Genomic DNA, 18,882 nt, shown 5'->3' on the forward strand with positions numbered 1-18,882 from the left:
GGACGGACTGCTCCGCGGCTCCTGAGCCCGGCGCCCGCGTCCCGAACTCCTGCAGGCGGAGTCTGCGAAGTGACCAACTTCTGAGGGCACTTTGCGCCGGCTTCCCTCCGGCGGGGAGAGAATGCCAGCAGCGTGGGGCGGGCTCCGCTGAGCAGGTCCGGGGACCCGACTGCAAGCCGACAGCCCCAGCACCTCGGACTGGCTCTGGGCGGCCCCTGTCTCCGCCGCCCCTCCGCCCGCCGGGGTAAGAGGGTCGCGCGCCGGCACTCGCGCGGGCCCAGGGATCGCCTAGAGGGGACGTGGCCTCCTAAGAGGGCCTGTCACACGCGTTCCAGTCCCAGGAAGGCGGGGCCCGGGAGGCGTCCACCCAGAGAGGCCGGGAAGCGGGTGGCTGTGAGGTTGGCGGGCTGGGGAGCGAGTCCCAGCTGTTCGCCTGGTAGGAAACTTGCTGGCCCACTTGGGGGCTACTGATCTGAGGATGGGGCTCCCGGTCGGGGGCGGGGAGCGTCCAGGCGGTGCGTAGTCGGGCGCGGTGGCCTCGCCTGTCTTTCCGGACCCTTGGCATCCCTTGCTTCGACCGATAAGGTAATTCGTGTCCCCCTTTGGTACCAGGTCTGAGGCTCTGGGTGCCCCAGGTCATTTACAAAACCGACAACTTCTTATAGGCTTTTTTTTTTTTTTTTTTTGCAACTTCCAAGTGCCAGACAGGAAAGGCACTCGTCCCAGGGTGTTTTCTAGGGGGAGGTGAAACGTGTTGGACCTGCCAGAGCTGGACGATTCCCGGTTTGTGGAGTTGGAGAGTCCCGGGTCTGCCCCGGTGTCGGTGTCCTGGCCCCAAGCTCTGGGATGTTCTAGAGAGCTTCCTCCTTCCCAGCATCCAGGTCACCTGGGCCCAAGGCCTTCCTTCAGCCGTACTAGGATGAATGCATCTGCAAGTTCAACTGTGTAGAGCCCTAAACAGGACCCTGGTCTGGAGTCTGGGCTCCCCGGTGGGTGCTGGTGCTCTTGGGCTTCAGAACCGCGGCAGCTACCGCAGCCTTTGCTTAGTAACTGGTGCTGCCTGCAGGAAGTTGGGTGGAGTCGGGTGGGGTGGGGTGGGGTGGGGGGGGGTGGGGTGATGCCTCCTCCCTGGGTGCCTTCTCCAGCTGGTTGTTGGTGTGGTGCAGGGTATTCCTGAGGGTCTGCCCAGAATTGGAGGAATGCAAACCTCAGGTCCTTCAGCTTGCAGAGTGTTGCATGGAGTCATTCCTTGCCTCCTTTGCCCGCATTTATGTGACTAGTGAAACAGCTCTTTAACTTTCCTTTGGGTGTTTACCTAAAAAATTTATTGCTCCTGTAAACAGTATTAATCACTGTAGCACTAACCTTCCCTTGGAACGCTTCCGAGTGAGTGGCAGTTCTTGGCACTGGGCGTTTCTTTTACTATGTTTTCAAGCAAAGTGTTAGATTCTTGCCCTTTGCAGTCCTGAGCCACTGTCTCTGGTATTCCTGCATCTGGGTTTCCAGTGTAAGTGAATAGTTTTTGCTCAAGGACATACGCCCAGTTTCCATCCCAGTTACACATTGTTAGGCATATTTGTATTCTGACATTTTGTAAGTCCCAAGTTACTTTGAAATGAAAATATTAGTTTTGCTTTTAGGACCATTTCTCCTTTCACACCAGACTTATTGCCACCCAGTAGGGCTTCTGGGCTGTACGACAGGAAGGTTTTGAAGTAAGCTATTGAGTGCAGTTGAATATATAAAGTGAGAGATGTCTGTCTGAACTCCACAAAGCACCCTTTTGAGAGGCAGCAAGCCTACAGGAGCGAGTCTTCACTTTAGATTAAAATTGTCAATGGCTGAAAGGTTCCAGAGTCATATCCCATCCATTCTCAGCATCTCACCAGCTCTGACTGGAAGTTGACTTTTCTGTTTCATAGATCTGGAAGAGGAAGGTCATATCTAGGAGGAAAATTGTTAGTGATGAAACTATGAGTCTATCTCCTGATACCCAGTATAAATGATGGCAGCAGTTAGCAGATTTGAAGGAGGTATATTTTGTCATGGATTTGGCTGGACCCCCTGCCCATTGGTGACAAGTGACAGCAGCTCTGTCTGAATGTGATTCTCCCTCCTTCCCATGGGTCCCTTGTCCTTCCACCCCTCTTTTCTGGGTAGCAGTCATCTTGGTAGCATGTAATGAATTTTGATTACAAGAGGAGAAAATTTGAGAACTTAAAGAGAATGGCAAAATAACTCCAAATAAAATATAATAATGTGATGTGCAAATAAAGTAAAATCCCATGTAAACATTCATATTTCTTTTTCACGGAGTGGGAAAAGTCTCTGGGAAGCATTGAAGAATATAGGCTGAAAACATTTAAAAAGGAGAGCATTGGAAATATCTCCCAGAAGGAACAATTCATTGCATACTTCTGAACTAAGTTTTTGATCCTTAAGTATGCTAACATACACTTAAGAATTCAGCAAATCTTTTGCAGGTGTGTGTGTATATATATACTTCCATACATGCACAGTATATGTATATACATCAGAGTACCTCCAAAAAGGTCCCCTCCAAAGGTACCTGATTATAATCATAAAGTATTAATCGTAGTGGAGTGACATAAATACAAAAACTTTTTCATACTCATAAAATTTGACAAACTGATGATTCAATCCTTATTTTCTTTCCTACTGTAGAGGAAATTGTTTCTAAAGCTTTAGCAGTTTGTCAGTTTTCATCTGTCTCAAACCCTTAAATGCTTAAATTTTTGTCATTAGGAATTTGGTCCATAATTTGAACACACCATTTCACAGACAAGTAAGGAAAATAATTGTATGTTACATGTATTTATATTATTATAAAATAACATGTGGAGCTTCCTTGACTACAACATATCGTATACACTATAATATACTAAATATACTTATAAATAAATAGTAAAATATATTATAAAATATTAGTATTGATGATGTGTCCTTGCATTAAAGAATTGGGACTGTGTCCAGTCCCAGCTAGCTAGTACTTAGTTCTGGCTCTGAGATCTATTGTAATATTGAACTCATGTCCATTGTTTGCAAAGTAATGTTTGGATGATTGCTGATTGTTAGATTCCCAATGAAATGATTATTTTTAATTATTAATTTTATTTGAAAGACTTTTAAGGTAGAGCCAAGTTGCAAACTAAAATTTGACTTCTGATACTGTCTGAATTGTTGGGGTGTTGTGTTCCTGGAAGTACTAGGCTATGTCATCCTCTAATGCTTGACATTTTTTTTTTAAGGTTTATTTATTCATGCATACAGAACTGGAGTGTAGGCCAGAGGAGCAGGGACGGTGAGAGGATTCACCAGGAACAGAGTGGGGAGCAGAATAGGCACATCGACAAAGTACACTGCTGAGGAAAGCAGCGGGCGGGTCAGGAGGTTTGCTGCGCCATATGGGTCACCTTCCTGTCTGGGGACTGAACTCGTGAAATGTCTGTGTCTAGCTTCCATAGTGCAGTGCTTTACCCCATGTGGTACCAGGGAGGGCCCAGTGCTTGACATTCTTAAAGACAAGGTGTTCCTGCAGAATACAATGTTCCCTTCTTTCCATCTACAGGTGCTCCTTATGGTTTCCTTATTGCTGAAGATTAAAATTATTTTGTTTGTTGAGATCTATGCTTGACAGAATTCATGTGCTGTACTTATGGAAATAAAATTTATGTCAGTGGGTATCAGCTATAACTTCAGATTTCTATATAATCTAGAATATTCCTGAGGCCAGACCCTTTCGTTATCTCCCCTTATATATCTCAGAGGCATGTCTAGCTCTGCAAGTCCAAACCACATTAATTACTTCTTCCTCAGGCAGCTTTTCCTCAGCTCAGTAAATGACTCATCTTCCACTCAGTTATCAAAGTCAAAATTGGGCAGTCATTTTACACTTTTGTATCCTGAACCTCTCAGATTCGGTCCCAGTCCTGTTGACCCCCTTAATTTAACATCTACTATCCCACACATTCACCTATCTCTTTCCTATCTACCCTTGTTTAGGTCAAAATCATAACCTGCCTGTAACATTACAGCAAAGAATAGAATAGCAAACACCATTATGCTCTTTAACTAGGTTCCTCACTTAATTTCTAATGTCTGTTTCATCTCTCTCTCTCTGAGTCTCTGCATGTGCATACATATACAGACGTAGATATAAGCCGTCCTGTTTCAACTTAAATTGAAAAATTATCCCACTTTATTGCTAAATATTTCATCATGTGTCTCTTATAACAAAAATAGTTTCCTCTTTGCATATTGAGGAAACCGGTCACCAATATTAAAGAACTTAATATTGATATAGTAATACTGCATAATAAATAGCTCAAACTCAGATTTTTACATTATATTCCAAATATTAATTTTTAAAATTCTGAGTTCCATTAGGGATCACACTTGTATATGTTCATTCAGTCTCCTTGGACTCTCAAAGTTCTCCCAGTGTATTTGTTTTTCATGATACTGACAATGGTGAAGTATCTAGGCAACTTATTTTGAAGAGGACCCCCAGTTTATATTTGTCTACTCTTAATCAGCTTCACATTCAACATTTTGACAAGGGTACTATAAAGACAGCATATTTTCCATTGCTTCACATGACACCCTGCTATGGGTCACGTGAAGGGTGATCATTTGGTGAAGTTTAGGGATCCTAGTGCTACATTTATAGATGAAAAAATTTCAAACACACAGAAGAGTTGAAAGAAATTTCAGGCAACACCCACACACCATGGCCTAGGTTCTTCAGTGAACACTGCTGTCTTCTGCCAGGTCTGTGGCTCCCAGTGCGTTAGCTTGGCTACCCTGTGAACCAGAATGAGCTATTAAGAAGTCAAATCTGATCATGCTACTTAGGGTTAAAACATCTAGAGATACCTACTGCTGTTTAGAGAAAGATCTTTATGTCCTTGTCCTGGTCCTGTCTACCCACCCTCACCTACTTGAATCTCTCTAACTCTTGGTGCCTTCTCTGCAAACACTGATCGGTGCTCAACTGCTTGACCATCTCATGATTCTTCCTGCCATTTCACGTGGGAGGCTTGCACCTTTTCCACACCCACCTCTTTTTTCTCTTTGACTTTTTTTTTTTTTTTAAATTCTTCTCATCCTTGAAGGCCTGCTCAAATTTCACTTCTAAAGAAAGCCTTCTGTGGTAGTCCAGGGCCGTTCAGATTCCCCTGCTGTCTGCTCATATTACTTTGTGCTCCTATACTTACTGCCTATTAGTATTGCAGTGAAATAATTCATTGGCTAACGAACTGCTTAGTGTCTGCACACTTTATAATGGCAGAGGCTCTTTCTGCTAGTCATATCCACATTGCCTTACATGCAGTAGTCTCTGAGTAAATAATTGCTGCATGAATGATTACTATGTTTCATATGTAACTGCATATGACTATATAATAAGATCTATATATCTCTCAAGTTGCTATTTGCCTCTTCTCTGTAGGCACTGATGTTGACCATCAGAGGAAACAGCAAGTAAAGTCTTTGGATTATATTGAAGCTCAGCAAAGATGGCCAAATATGGAGAACAGGAGGTCAGACCTGATGATGGACAGAACGAGTTCAGTGATATCATTAAGTCCAGATCTGGTAGGTAATGTGGAAATGCCAGATTTTTATGCATATAATCTTACTAGGTAGAAGTTTTGGGACTTGTTTTGCATTGTTCTTGTAAGACGTATTTCTCTTGAGAAGCATAGTTTGACAAATGACTGTTACTCTGTAAAGGTAATGAACCTCCCTGAGAATTCTGTCTTAATTCTCAGTCTGTTTTACACTCATCACATAGGGCTGGCATTCCTTGATGAAGGTGCTACCTGTTGTTGAATGCTATTCATTGAAAAGGCTCACCCTTTAAGCACAAAAATACAGCTAAGCACTGTTTTTCTTTCGGCCTGGTTTATGACGTAGGTGCTTCCAGTGGGAACTGTGCTTTCTGGAAGGATGGGTCACCTTGGGTTTTGTTTCTGCTACTGTATAGCCCCAGTCACCAGCCCTTCTGGTGACCAGTTAGGTATTCTGTCGTACCTTCCCTTTTTGAAACTTTTTAAGTTTCTAGTTTGAACTAGGCAATCTAATAAGCTACACTAAGCTTAATGGTTCTCGGAGGACCATTTAAATTGAGGACTTTAGGGTACACTCCCTCTTCCCTTTTGTATAACTGAGGGATTTTTGACTCTGGTTGTACAAATACATCAACTGGGGAAATATAAAATAATGCCGAGACATGGGCTCCACTGAAAAGCCACTGAATACAAATTTCTGTGCTTTTTTTTTTTTTTTTAAAGCTTCGAATACAATTCAGCCATAGATTCTTGTGATATTTTTGAGTAGGCACAGTCCTTCTGAACTTTGAAAATTCCACAGAACCCCACCCTGGGTGTGAACACTATACTTAAGTAACTTTGAGAGTGACTTTGAGGAATAAAATTACATCCAGTGTCACTTTAAAAGCAAAAAAGGAATTTAAAGCCTGTTTTTCCTGGGAAGCCAACTTTATTTGATAGTAAGACCTTATTCTTATTATTTGAAACTGTAGAAATTTGCACTGAAAATCAGTTTGAAATTTATACCTAAAAAATATACATTTCCTTCCATCACACTGGTGTTGACAGATTGGAAGAGACTTTCTTTATTAGAGTCGTGCCTGTGAATATGTATGTAACTACCGTTGTGTCTCTTGAAGGATCTGTGGCTATGATATAGCTTAATAGACTTTCTTTAAAAATTTCTTTCTAACATTTGTGGTAAATATTTTAGTAGAATGAAGCACTATGTAGGTCGGAAGTGGTATTAATATTTCTTGAGAGCACAGAATGTATACCCAGAAATATGTAAATATGTAAAAGATGAGAGTTTAGTATACCCAGACTTGTCATGGTCTGCATGAGGAGACATTCTTAAATAGTTTCTTGAGTCAAGCTCAATCACAGTAAGACCTTTGAAATTTATAACCATGTATTCTACCCATGTCCTTAAAATAGTCATATATGGGTTTAAAACTACTGGTTGTATATGATGAATATGCATAACTTCCAAACTATCCCTTAATGAAAAAATTACCTTTTTTTAAACACCAGCAATTCTGTTGGAGGACAGTTGGGCAGAAATTATCACTGGCTTTTAACATAAGTACTACATTGACGCAGGCAGTCTTGATTTTTAGAGGTTTTTCCTGAGGAACACACAAATGTTTACACAAGAAGTTGATCCCAGCATTATAATAATAGAAAAATGTTGAAAATGCTGTAACAGTCCAATATTGAGGATTGCTTAAGTCATTATTTCCCAAAGCATTTTGAAAGGAGACCAAGTTTCAATTTGTAATTCAAAAATGGATGTCTTGGGCAATTAACTTGAGGAAATAGTTGTTTAAATTTACTCTGTTCCTTTAGGGTAGGGCATCTGAATGGGTTATAGAGCCTCTCAGTGAAGCTTTAAACTAGGGTATATTTATACAGTAGAAATCATATATTTATAAAAATGTTATGTATATGTATGTGTATATATGCACAGAAACATGTTCTTGATATATTACGTAAAAATTTATGTAATTTGAAGTCATTTCTGTGAAAAATAATTTAAGAAAATATAATAGAAAAAAGGAACAGACAAAACTAAATCGAAACAAACACTAGAAATATGATTCTAAAATTGAGGTCACCAGAGATGGGGTTGGGGAGGGGGAGCAGTGGACCGTAGTGGCAGGTTCTGGATATCAGTGGTAGGTGCCGTGTTCAGGTAACAGATACCTGAAGAGGTGTGAGACCATGTGTCTGAATCATTCGCAGTATTGTAAATCAATATCACTTCAATAAAAATTATATAATAAATAATAAAAAACTAAACAGTAAATGAAATTAAGTAGAATGTTGAGTGGAATATTAATAATGGTCATCTCAGTGCTTTGGGATTATGATTTTGCTCTCACGTATTTTTCTTGAAGTTCTTCCCTGAATCTGTATTTTTAAGACCTTCAAGTTGCTTGGAGTGCTTTAATGCCAAAGCTATGACTGTTCCTTTTTTTTTTTTTGGGTTGGTGGCACATACTTCAAAAAACATTGAAAAGTTAGCTGTTGCATAATTGAGATATGAATCATATTCTTTTGCCTGGATTATGTTGCAAAATTCACTCAGTTAATTTGGATTTGAACTGGCCTGTCAGCTTCAGTTTTGCTTTTTGGAAAGCAGTTTTTGATGATTTTAAGTCAGTAATTACTTTATAATGGTAAGGTCTAGTGGTATTCCAAAATTTATATACTGAAGAGGGATTTTCAGAATATGTGTGTATATGTGTGTAAAATACATATTTTAAAAGCTCATCTTTAGGTACGTTCAGTGCTACATTTGTTATTTTTTTACTTTTTTGAAAGAAATGTTTTCCTCTCGGAGAATTTTGACTCTGAGCTGATTCTCTAAATTTCTTCCTTTTGGGTGACAGGATGGGGGGCAGGTTCAGATTGGAGTAGGAAAAAACTTGTTGAGAATATATTGATATAGATGGGAGAATATATTGATAAATTAAATTTCTAGGGCTCTGAAGATTTGCTCTTTTCCCTCTTCCCCAAATCCTTGAATTTGGACAGTCTAAAACTGGTATAATAAAAATACTTGTGCATTTTTCATTGTGATTGGAATTGGGCTATTTATATAGTCCTCATTCAATATTAATTTACCTTATACTGTATGTGAGGTTTTGATCTTTTTAAAAAAGATTTATTATTATTTTTTAAATGTATGCATGTAAGAGCTAGGGCGTAGGCCAGAGGTGCAGCTGGGGTCAGGGGGGAGGCGGTGAGAGAATTCACCAGAGACAGAGGGGAGATCCCCGGAGACAGGAGAGGTCTGCTGCACCATGTGGGTCAGCTCCCTGGTCAGCTGGGAATTGAACTCATGTTGCAGTGACTGGCCTTAGGCTGATAGTCCTGAGACTTTACCCCTTGTGCCACCAGGGAGGTCCTGCTTTTGATATTTTTAAAAAGCCATTTATACCAGTTGAACAGAAATATGAATTTACCATCGGTAGGTGATGAAATAGTTTCTTGAATATCAAGGACATACATTTCAGTGTGGTCATAGCGCATTCACAAGTGTGGCAGATTTCATCTTCCTTATAGCTGAGTAGTGTTCTATGTGTACACCCCGCTTTTCTGCAGTCACCTGTGGGGAGTGGAGGTGGGGACACTTAGTTTGCATTCAGATATTAGCTTTTGTAGATAATGCTGCAACAAACAAAGTTTTGTATTCTTCTGCTAAATACAGGAGTGGGATCCAACATGTAGTATTTCTACTTTTATTTTTTTTTAAAGATTTATTTATCTATGCATACAGAACTGGGGTACAGGCCAGAGGTGCAGGGGCAATGAAAGGATTCACCAGAAAGAGTCGGGGGCAGAACAGGCAGATTGATGAAGTGTACCACTGAGGGAGCAGCCGGCAAGATAGGAGAGGTCCACCGTGCCTCTACTTTTATTTTTAAAGGAAGTTTCAAAAATGCTTTCCAAAATGACTACACCGATTTATAGTCCCACCCCCAGTGTACAAGAGTTCCTCTTTCTCCACGCCCTCCCCCAGACTTGTGGTTGGCCTTCTTTTTGATTCTCATCCTTTAGAAACGAAGCATTCCCAGTCCCTTACTGAGTGCATCATGACGTTGAGGTTGCCACGTGTTCTTATGGCTGCCTGGCACTTTTCTTGATTTTTATGTTTGTTGATATTCTCCTCCCTGGAAATTAATTCCACCAGAGCCATCCCACAATACAGCCTTGGTACCAAGCCCAACACTTAGCTCTTAGTGGGTGAGCAGTCAGTGAGCAGTCGGTGATTATACCGTGAAGACGGCTACAGAACTAGAAAGTGCAAGAACTGGGCTTAGAACTCAGGTGCTCTCACTGCAAAAATCTTGCATTTGATGGCGCAGAATGTCCAGTCTCCTGATTTCCAGCAGTCTGTTTCATTGTAGCAGGAGGATGAATCTTACTGTGGTGTCTGCGCTTAAGGACCGTAGATCTGGCATAGTCCTCATTGTCCGGGTGCATTCCTGCTGCCATTTCCTTCCCACTTATCACGTTGGGGACCCTCGGCTGTGGGGCCCCTGCCAAGGAGTGTCCCAGGTAGGACACACCACCTGCTGCTCCCTACCTGGCAGTGCTTCCCCAGCCTTGGCCACTGTCCTTCTCTGTAAGGCCTTAGCAACAGAGGAAAATGCCAGAGGCCAGGAAGCCCTCTGGGTAGAGGGTAGAGACATTGATAATCTATTTCTGACGTGAATTCCCTTTTCTCATTTCCTCTAACTGCTGCTCAAGGTTGGTAGTGGATTGCAGATGTACTGTGATTTGGCACTGTTTAAGTCCTGGTCTGATGCCCGGATGGGTATCTATGGGATTGAAGATTTGGTAGGGCAGTGGGGAGGGAGAAGGAAGGCAAGAGTGAGGCTATAAAAGTAAAACCTCTGATTTCACATGCAGTATTATACCTGCTTACATTTATAGCAAATGTAACAAAAGGGTATATTTTGATAAAGTAAACTTGCTAAACAGGGCTCACTTTTATAAAAATTAGAGGGAAGATTATGTTTCTGTTTATCTTTAAAAAGACAGTGGTTAAGTTTGTATTTAGGGAATCATTGGTCTACTTCTTTCTGTTTCATTGAAAGAAATATCCATGAGGGGCGAATTTTCTAAGGAGCCTAAAGGGCTGTGAGAAAGTGACCTCGTGCCTGTCCCCCTCCCCCAGGTTTTCTTGGCGAGAATACCTGTACTTTGAAGAGAGGTCTTTGAGCAGGTTTGGTTTTTTTCCACGAGCCCTGGGGATTTGTGGTGAGGGACAGTAACCTGATGAAAATCCAACTCTGGCAGAAGAGAGTAGCTATTCTTGTAAAGCAAGTAAAAATATTCTCTGTGTTGTTACTTCATTATGCTGAAGTGGTGCAATCATAGGAAAGTTTTCTGTATCCCTGGGATGTTCGTGACCTGTTACTGCAGTAGTGAAAACGTTGTAGCCCATTGTCCATGGCTGGAAATCGTGAATTTTTGAGAATACTTTAAGCAAAGGAGGTCCATCAATTATATAACAAAATGGAAATTTCAGTTTTATTGAACCTTATTTGAACCCAGCACTAGATGTGATATAATGATTTTCTGGGAACAAGGGAACATGTGAGATCATTGCGGCTGTTGTAAATATTAGTTAAAATTTAATTGGTTATATTTTTTCTCCCCTTAAGCTGTGTGTGGAAGCAGAAAGATTTGAAAAGTGAGTCTATGTGAATTTTTAATATGCTTTATTCTTGAAATGATGACATGTATACCAAGAAATCTAAGCAAACTCATCCATAGTTACTTCCTCTGCCTGTGAATTTGCACATCAATTCCAGGAGGCAGGTCATCCCACCTTGTATGTAGTTTTCCAACCTTAATGCTGGTGGCTTTCAAAACACATACCCGAATGGAATATTACTCAGCTGTCAAAAGTGCTGAAATTGTGCCTTTTGGGACAACATGGATGAAACTTGGGGTGATAATGCTAAGGGAAATGTTAGAAAGTGAAAGATAATTACTGAATGTTTTCACTCATTTGTGGAATAGAAATAACCAAAGGAAACAAAGTGGCAGAACACAACCAAAATAAGTCTTAGACTCTGTGGAAATCATGATGGTTGTCAGAGGGAAGGGGAAATGGGATAGTGTAGTGACAGTGGGTGAGTGAAATATGTGTACATGTTGAAGTGTGAAACAGTACCCCTAAAATTATAATTATGCAAATGAATAATAAATTAATCAAATTTGATTAAAAAACCATACATCTAAAGTTTGTTTATATCTTCTTATGCTTTTTATGCTTCTATATATTTCTTATACTTCTCTATTAGAAGCATGTTCTCCTGGCCTCATTAGTAATGGGTTTTGTTTTTATGTGCTCATGTGGATGCTAAGGTTTATGGTTTGGAGCAATACAACTTTACACTGGTTTTAAGAACTCAATTAAAAAAAAACAAAAAATTAAAAAAAAATAGTCAATGACAACAGTTGAGCTCAAAATATAAAACTGGAGAATAACATCTTAAGGATAAATGTTTTCATTTGAAAATTTTTTTGTGGGTGGGTTGCTGACTAGTTATTACGACTTCGGTTTAATAATTTTTTTTAACCACTTAATTATGTAACAAGGGGTTTCGGAAGAGCAGAAAATAGCACATAATGACATTTCTGAGGTAGCAGGTAAATCCAGTAAAAATGACTTTATATCTCTTACAGTGGCATAATTTTAAATCAATCGATGGTAGTCGAAAGTTTTACCTGTTTCGATCTTCTCTTATTCCATAGTTTAAATATGTGCAAAAATTTCCAGTTCCATTTTCTAATTAAGATTTTGGTATGTGATATTTATGTGAAGAAGTCTGTGGTGGGAATAACATTTGAGGCTGCCACTGATGGATTGTCTTATACCTTGTAGGCTGTGTGTGAGTCATGTTATTTAACATTAAGCTGGGAATGACCTAGAAGGATACATATGCTTTGATTTTGAAAGTTGGGTTTTGTGCTGCCCCAGGCTGGGGCTCCTCACTCAGGCTGCGTGTCAGAACCCCTTATGGGCTTTCTTTTCAGTCAAGGAGACCAGGCTTCCAGAGTCTGGACTTTGCACAAGCTCTTTAGTAGCACTGATTTATGGCCCACAAAGGCCAGTTAAGACTGATGGAACCAGTGAAAGTTGCCTGTGCCCTGCAGAGGAGCAGGGAGAGTGATAACCCAATAGTGGAGATGATTTCTATGCCTCCCTTTAAGCAGTTCAGAATGGTAATAGATTTCTTGGTATTGAACATTTTTTCTTTTTGCCTTGTATTGATATTTTGAAGAGTTTGGGTTGTGCTGTGTGAAGGTACAAGTGGAAAGTGCACCAGGAGAGGGATGAGACTTGGCGAAGCTCTGCCTTGGCCCTTGGCCCTCAAGACGGCACAGAGAATTCTCTCCTTGAGCTCCATGGTCTTCAATGTGGTGTGTTTTGTCTCTACCAGCTTTTAGACTGAATTCTTTGATAGACTCCTCTGAATACTTCACCCTATGTTTTCTTTTTTTAAAGATTATTTATTTATGCATACAGAAATGGGGTACAGGCCAGAGGTGGGGGGAGGAGTGAGAGGATTCACCAGAGACAGAGTGGGGAGATGTACTGATTTACACTGCTGAGGGGAGCAGTGGGTGGGTCAGGAGTGGTCTGCGGTGCCATGTTGGTTACCTTTCTGGATGGGGATTGAACTCGTGCTGCAGTGGCTATGGACAGCTTCGTAGCACTTCGCTTTAACCTGTTGAGCCACCAGGGAGAGCCCTGTTCACCCTATATTTTCCAAGCAATTGTTTTGAAAACAGATTTATTTTGATTCACAGTGCAATGAGGTCCTTATATCCATCCTCTCTGCTCGTCTTCCTTTTAGCTATAATTTATTCATGCAATGGAATAATTTGCAATAAGGCATCACGTGTTCTTTCTGTATTCACATGAGATGACTTTTGAGCTAAGATATAAAGTATAAACTATGCTAGTTTTCTTTATCTTCTTTAGGGTTTTATTTAAGTATTCAATACCTACCTATTTTTATATTTTAAATGGATGGTGTTTAGTACATATGTTTAATATCACTACATTTCCTTTTGATATAAAACAATTTGCCTACCATTATTTTGAAATTAGTGATTTTTATGTCATGTAATGATTTTTCTGTCAAAGGTGAGTTAGTAGGTAAGTGACTGTGGACCACCTTAGCAAGTTCCCTGAGGGTCTGTCAGTACTCCCTAGAAGTGCATTTCTAAGTCAAACCAGATCACAAATCTCTTGAAGCCCTTGAATTATTTGCAATAAAGTCTTCGAACTCTAATCTTTAACTCTGATGGAAGGGACCTTCATGCCGTTGATTAAATGACATTCATCACAGTTTGAGATACATAATTGCTTTTCCATACATCATTGTGTGGAATTTGAGCTCCAGCCTCAGAATTTAATGGGACTTGTCTTTGAGGCACTTTGATTGAGGCATAAAAAGGGACCATCCAGTGAGGCCTGAAAGGGGTGATAATTTTTAATTGTACAGGCTTTTTTTGTGCAGAGATTGGCCATGTGGACATGTGGGGTATGCTTTACTCAAGGTAGAGTGGTTCTTAGGAGGAAACCTCTTCAGACTGATTTAAAACAAGCAAACCACAAAATATAGAAAGTTATTTTTTCTTGCCATGTAACATGTAACATATTAAATCTTTAATCACATATTGAATGCTATTTGAATATCATATGTATAAAAAAAGCAGAGTTGACTTGAGCAATATAAACTTACCTGTTACCTGTGCTTTTTTGAGAGATGCAGTCTGTTACCAGTTGGAAGAGTTGGTATTTGGAGAATGCACACATGTGCTTGCTCTTTGCCTCAGTTTTTGGTGCAAAACAGATCTTATTCTAGGGATTTGAGATCAAGGCCAAGTTGATAAAGGGAACCCCTTTGCAAGTATGTTTAAATGAAACATTTAGGGAACATTTAGGGACGCCTGATACGGGTCTTGTCTTTGTGAGGGGCTTGCTTTGTTTTCTCTGTTTAATGTTCTCTGTCTACCCCAACCCACCAGTTTTGAAACCCCCATTCTTCAGATAGATGCCAGAACACATTCTACTCTTTGATTGCTGAGCCAGACTCAATTTATCCCTCTTGTTCAGTCTTTATTTCTATCTTTGGAATGTCTCGTTTCTGTTTGGGCACGGCTTTCAGAATCTGACTTCCCGTTGCCTGCCTGCCTTGAGCTTGGTCTCCACACAGTCAGTGCAGGGAGGCTGAGTGTGCTCTTCAGTGGTGCCAAACTTGCCGTGGGACACCTGCTCTGTGCACACCTCCCTCACTCAGCACATGAAGGTTGTCCAGTCGTTGTGGCTTGATGACGGGCGGGCACTCCGAGTCTCTAATTATGGTGCTGGCAGGCTGGTTGTGAGAAAGGCCAAGCAGCCTCCCCCAAAACCACTATGACAGGTGTGGGGATGTGGACGAAGAACACAAACTTGCCTTAATGGAAATGAGCAAGGGGTTCCCAGAGGACCCTGAGAGGAAGGAATTGAGGTTGTGCTTTCAGGATGGGTAAGATGCCATGGACAATGAGGAAAAAAGTTTCCCAGTGAGGACGGAAGAACAGGGCATTTGAATGTGTAGCAGGTAGTGGAGTCTGTGGCTGGCAGTGGAGTGTGGCTGGGCTGGTGTGAATATGGGAGCTTTGGGGCCACAGCTGAAAAGCTCTTTTGAAACAGGTGAAGCGCTTTGATGCCTTTCCCTGTAGGGAGCCATTTTGGGATTTTGAGCCCCTTTTTTTCCCAGAAAGATAAGCTGGTCAGAAGTATGAAAGAAAAATTTAGAAGAAAGCAGTATTGGAAGGAGGAGGCAAGGAGCAGATTCGAGTAGTAAAGATAAATGAGGTTTGTGGCTTTGGGGTTTAGCACAGAGGGGCTCCGGTTGAGCAAGAGTCAGTGTTGGGGGGGACTAGAAAGGTTAGTTGTCACTAACAACATGCATGAGGTCACATGTAGATGGCACCAGGGATTTGTTTCACATTTTCAGATGTATAATTTTCCTTTTTCTTTTTTAAGGATGTAATTATTTATGAATGCATACAAGAGCTGGGGTACAGGCCCGAGGTGGGGGTGGTGGTGAGAAGATTGACCAGAGACAGAGTGGCCAGCAGAACAGGCAGATGTACTGAATACACTGCTACACTGCTAAGGGGAGCCGCTGGGAGACAGGAGAGGCCTGCTGAGCCATGTGGATCAGTTCCCTGGCTAGGGATTGAACTCTTGCCACAGTGGCTGTGGATAGTTTCATAGTGCGGTGCTCTAACCCCCTGTGCCACCAGGGAAGCTCCCAGATGTTTGTAATTCTAGATCTCATCACATTGAGGTATTGACTCATCTAGAAATATTTTGTTAGCTTGACTAATTTCTTGATGTTTTAAAGATAGTTTTACTTCTTAATGGACGATTACTGTATTTTATTGCCTCTGAGTCAGTTTATTTAGGTAACTTTGAATTAAATTAAATTTTAATAGCATTTGTGTATATATATATATCAATATATGTCATGCTTCAGAAAAAGGTAGTTGCATTAAAATGGAAAAAAGGGCAAAAACTTGCTTATGTTTATTCAGTACAACATAAAACTTCTTTGAAGAACTAATGAAGAAATATAATAGTAATTTTATCATAATGTGATGGACTCCTAAAAGAAACTCTATATGCAGATGAAGCCAGAAAAACTATTTCAGAGGGACTTTAATTGAAGAATAGGATGTTATATGTGATGCTATGGAGATAATGTAGTCTTAGGGTAGAGTAAATGCAAATGAAAAATAAATTAAGTGCAGGTGTTGAGAAATACCTTTCATTTAGAGAATAATTAAGTGGTGGAAAGGTCTTCAGAACTGTTAAATATGGGAGGTTCAGAAATCACAATTATTCAGGTAACATGTTTTCCTTAGTGTGATGCTCTGGTGTGGAGGTTTGGAAAATAAGAGAAAGTAGAGTTTGTTGTCATATTGTTTTTTGTATAAGGTCCAGCTTTCAGATCCTTATCTTTGGTAGGCTAACTTAAAATCCCAGCACATAAGCTGATATTTCAGAAAAGAAGTTCCCTTGACCATTAAAAAGAAAAACAAAAGTCTCATTTTGAAAACTGCATTGTTGGGTTATGTGCTGGTGTGACTAAAGTTTTTGATCCTGCCAGTTTAATAGACTCTTTTGGCTGTGAATGAGCTTGCTTTATGTCTACTTTGTTATGGAGATCACTAGGGACAGACTTGTCTGTATTTGTCTGTCTCTGCCTACCTGCCTGCTTATCTCTCTTTCTCTCTCTCTCTTTCTCTCTGTCTGTCTTTCTCTAATCATCCATCTGTCTGAATGTCTTTCTCTATCATCCATCCATCTATCTGTCTATCATCTGTCTATCATCTATCTATTTATCTATCTATCCATCCATCTATGTAGCTATCATCTATCATTTACTTCAACTCTCTGTAAAAACACTTTCGATGCAGTGGTCCTGCAGCCGCTGAGCCTTTGTGTCTGCACAGGGTAAGACCCAGTTGCGATTGTCAGGTGCCTTTTCCCCTAGAGAGGGTTGTTGCACAGTTGTTTTGTTTTTTAAAGATTTAATTTATTGATTTATGTATACAAGAGCTGGGGTGTAGGCCAGAGGTCCTGGTAGCAGAGGGGCAGGGTGATGAGAGGATTCGCCAGAGACAGAGTGGGGAGCAGAACAGGCAGATTGACTGAAATACACTGCTGAGGGGAGCAGCGGGCAGGTTGGGAGAGGTCTAATGCACCATGTGGGGCATGGGGGATCAAACTCCTGCTGCAGTGGCTGCTGATAGCTTCATAGTGCTGAGACTTAACCCTTTGTGCCACCAGGAAGACCCTGTTGCACAGTTTTTAAAAGTAAACAGATTGAAGAGTAAGTCACCCAGTTTTAGAAGTGAAACGGCACAGATGCCGTGTGAGTGCATGGGGCGTGTGCTGTGCCCAGGGGCTCAGGAAAGGCAGCTTGTAAGAATGGGTATCTAAACTAGAACAGAGGAGTTAGAAGGGGGTGGGCGTGGGCTGGATTGTGGCCATGGGTAGATAATCAATGGTGTATCATTGGCCTAGAGAGCAGGGAGTCAGTCAGTGTGACTGCGTGTCACTCAGTGTGGTTCAGGAAGAAAAGGTAATAGCTGGATAGAAAGTTAAGCTGGGACCAGTTCATGAATACAGAAATCAGATACAGTTAAGAGTTTGGTTGCACCTCCAGGACAATTCTGAAAAGTTTTTTTTTTTTTTAATAATTCATTATTTTAAAATTATGAAGTGGTCAATATAAACATACCAGATAGGTGTCTGCTCACATTTGAAATATTTCAGCTACTACTATTCCAACATCTTTATGTTAGGCCCATTTTAAAGAACTAATAATATCTACTTGGATAAATCTTAAAGCAATTTTGAGCACAAGCAAAAAGGATGATGCAGAATGTATTGAATGTAAAAAATGCTATTAAAATATTTCTTAATGTAAACATTTTCAAGTATTTTTAAATGTGATTATTTTAAAATACATAAAAATTAATATAAAAGGCAATTAAAAATACGCTGTAATGTTTGTGTCTTCCTCAGCACATACCAGAGGCAAAATGTTCACTGGGTTTCCTGTGGAGGTTTTCAGCTGTGAATCTCATTCCTCATGAAAGCAAAAGTCATATCTGAAATAAATACACAGTAAGGCTTATTTATAACTTCAGCGGATGAGTGCCATCCTTCTAGTTTCTTGGAAATGGAAGTTGAAGCAGAGCTTGCTGTGCCCTGAGGCCAGGGGGGAAGTTCAGCTAGAGGGGAAGCTCGGGCAGCGGGCCCCCTGCAGCTCTCCCCTTGGGGCCCTGAGCTGGGCCGGCCCTTTGGCGGTGCCCAGAAGAGACATGGTGTTGAGTCAGGGTCCACTGCATGGTGCCAGAGGATTGAGCTGGGCAGTGACGTGGCAGCGGGGGGTGGGGGGGGCCCTTCCCAGAGCCCCTCACTCAGCTCCCGGGGCTGGGGAGCCCTTCGTGCCTCCGCCTGCCTGGCCGGCTGCCGTCCAGCTCACGGTGTCTTTACTGTGCTCTGTGTTTGTTTGCAATAGTTTGTATTTTTGTCCCCCCAAAACTTGGCATTGAAAAAAAACTTTCCCAATTTCTAGGAAAGGCCCTCCTCCACCCTTCTCCAGTAAGCCCCGAATCTTTCCTCAGGTCACATACTTACTGTTTGTTTTCTCTGGCCCTGGAGATGCCCTCCTCTCGCCCACTCCTGGTTTTGGAAGGCCTTGCTGCCTCT

General features: G+C 41.2%; 1 protein-coding gene across 1 annotated transcript in view; it reads left to right on the forward strand.

Annotated features, from left to right (window-relative positions):
* Positions 1-41: 41 nt before the first annotated feature.
* UTRN (utrophin) overlaps positions 42-18,882 on the forward strand; it is a 237,827-nt gene continuing 218,986 nt past the window's right edge. Inside the window, exons 1-2 of the mRNA XM_012735025.1 lie at positions 42-244; positions 5,471-5,616. Coding sequence (XP_012590479.1) covers positions 5,538-5,616 — 79 coding nt within the window. The 5' untranslated portion in view covers positions 42-244; positions 5,471-5,537. The remainder of the gene's footprint in view (positions 245-5,470; positions 5,617-18,882) is intronic.

The sequence above is a fragment of the Condylura cristata genome, unplaced genomic scaffold (assembly GCF_000260355.1).
Source record: "Condylura cristata isolate star-nosed mole 26May11 unplaced genomic scaffold, ConCri1.0 scaffold00001, whole genome shotgun sequence".
NCBI lineage: Eukaryota > Metazoa > Chordata > Mammalia > Eulipotyphla > Talpidae > Condylura > Condylura cristata.